At 44.7% G+C, this 2,009-nt stretch overlaps 1 protein-coding gene across 1 annotated transcript in view; it reads right to left on the bottom strand.

Moving 5' to 3' along the window:
* Positions 1–2,009, bottom strand: part of LOC104129726 (maltase-glucoamylase, intestinal) — a gene marked incomplete at its 5' end in the record, with an annotated part of 53,605 nt that overhangs the window by 1,969 nt on the left and 49,627 nt on the right. Inside the window, 2 exon segments of the mRNA XM_035898259.1 lie at positions 580–629; positions 1,231–1,319. Of these exon segments, the coding sequence (XP_035754152.1) occupies positions 580–629; positions 1,231–1,319 (139 nt within the window).

Below are 2,009 nucleotides of genomic sequence, written 5' to 3'. Positions count from 1 at the left end.
CAGGCTGAACACCCCCAACTCTCCCAGCCTGGCCTCAGAGCAGAGGGGCTCCAGCCCTCGGATCATTTTAGTAGCCCCTCGGAGCATTTTAGTAGCCCTCCTCTGGCCCCGCTCCAACAGGTCCATGTCCTCCTTGTGCTGAGGGCTCCAGAGCTGGACGCAGGGCTCCAGGGGAGGTCTCCCCAGAGCAGAGCAGAGGGGCAGAATCCCCTCCCTCTCCCACTGATCATGCTGCCAGGGATGCAGCCCAGGGTAGGGTTGGTCCCCTGGGGTACGCTATTGCATATGTTGCTTTTTTTTAGAAAAAAAATAAAAACAAATCAACAACCGAAGACCTGCAATGGTTTTCATGACATTGGGTAAGAGCTGGGCCATCTCAGTGGATTCGTGTGTGTTGGGACGTTGAAACATTTTTTAAAATTAAGTTTAAAATTAAAATTAAAAATAAAAATAAAAAAATAAAAATAAAATTAAAATTATAAATCCAAATTATGATTACAAATTAAAATTAAAATACCTGAGTCAATAGCAATAACCACCCTGGGTGCACAGAAAAAATGGTTAGTTAGCATGACATACCTGATTAGCAGTGAATGAGGTCAGCAGATAGGCGCCATCTTCATATGCGTCTATCAAAAAAGAAAGAATAAAGTAAAATGTGTTTGCTGCTCCCCGTCATTATTTTTTTTTTTTAAATTAAATAGAATTTTGCCACGCATGCTCCAGGCGTGTGTGCGCCTTGTGTGAACTCCCTGCAACGTTGAGGCCCGTTAAAAAGAAATCATTAAAAAAAAAAATCATGATTTTTGGATTCCTTGTGATATCCTCATGGTATTTGAATGTATTAATATTGCGGAAATTCGTTAAATTTCCCCCCTTCACCCCCGGCTGTGTTCCCCTGAGGCCTGGGAACAAATCCTGATGCATTGGCCTTAGGTTAGGGCACAATTCCATCCATGCAAAATAAATATTCCATAAATGACAACATTACGTTATTGATTTACCACCGGTTTACTCCTTTTCCCAATTTTATTTTACATTTTACTGCCATTTTAGTTTAATTACTTAAATTTAATCATTTTATTATTATTATTTTCTGGTTTGCCCTCACACTGCTGCGTGAATAATCCCAAAACAAGGACTCATGCTGATGACCCGCCAGCCTCAATTAAGATCTCATGGACTCCAAATTAATGAATTTATTGTAGAAACAAGAAACTTGAGGCTTACCAATGCGCACCCCATCATCCCAATAAAGGCGACCTTCTGCAAGCTGGGTGTCGTTCAACGCGACGGTAAGGGCCAATGGGTTTTTTCGGCTGCAAAAAACAAAGAAGATCATCCTAGGGTGAGCGCATTTGATGCTTCTCAACATAAATAATAGAATTTACATCGTAGAAGTTGTGTGCAGTGCAGTTTAGCTCCGCTTACCAGCCTTCCCCAGTCCGTAGCGTTCTCTTTAAAGGAGGCCACGGGGAGGAAACCAAAAAGAGGGGGAAAAAAATGGCCACAGGTATACAGTGCTACCACACCAATTGACTTTCTCAGGACCGCTGATATCATACAAAATACGACACAGAACGGGCAATAAATCCGAGTACGGTGCATGTTAAACCAGAAAAATTTTCAGATAATCCCAGACTGGCAGGGGTTGGAAGGGACCTCCAGAGATCACCCAGCCCAACCCCCCTGCTCAAGCAGATTCACCTAGAGCATGTTACACAGGACAGCATCCAGGAGGGGGTTGAGTATCTCCAGAGAAGGAGACTCCACAGCCCCCCTGGGCAGCCTGTTCCAGTGCTCCATCACCCTCCCAGGCAAGAAGTTCTTCCTCATGTTCAACTGGAACCTCTTCTGCTTCAGTTTGTGCCCATTACCCCTTGTCCTGGCGCTGGGCACCACTGGGAAGAGTCTGGCTCCGTCCTCGTGACACCCACCCTTGAGATATTTGTACGTGGTGATGAGATCCCCTCTCAGCCTTCTCTTCTCCAGGCTGAACAAGCCCAGCT

The sequence above is a fragment of the Egretta garzetta genome, unplaced genomic scaffold, assembly GCF_000687185.1.
Source record: "Egretta garzetta isolate BGI_Z169 unplaced genomic scaffold, ASM68718v1 scaffold740, whole genome shotgun sequence".
Lineage (NCBI taxonomy): Eukaryota > Metazoa > Chordata > Aves > Pelecaniformes > Ardeidae > Egretta > Egretta garzetta.
Note: the sequence above shows the minus strand (reverse complement) of the source record. Positions and strands in the feature narration are given on the sequence as shown.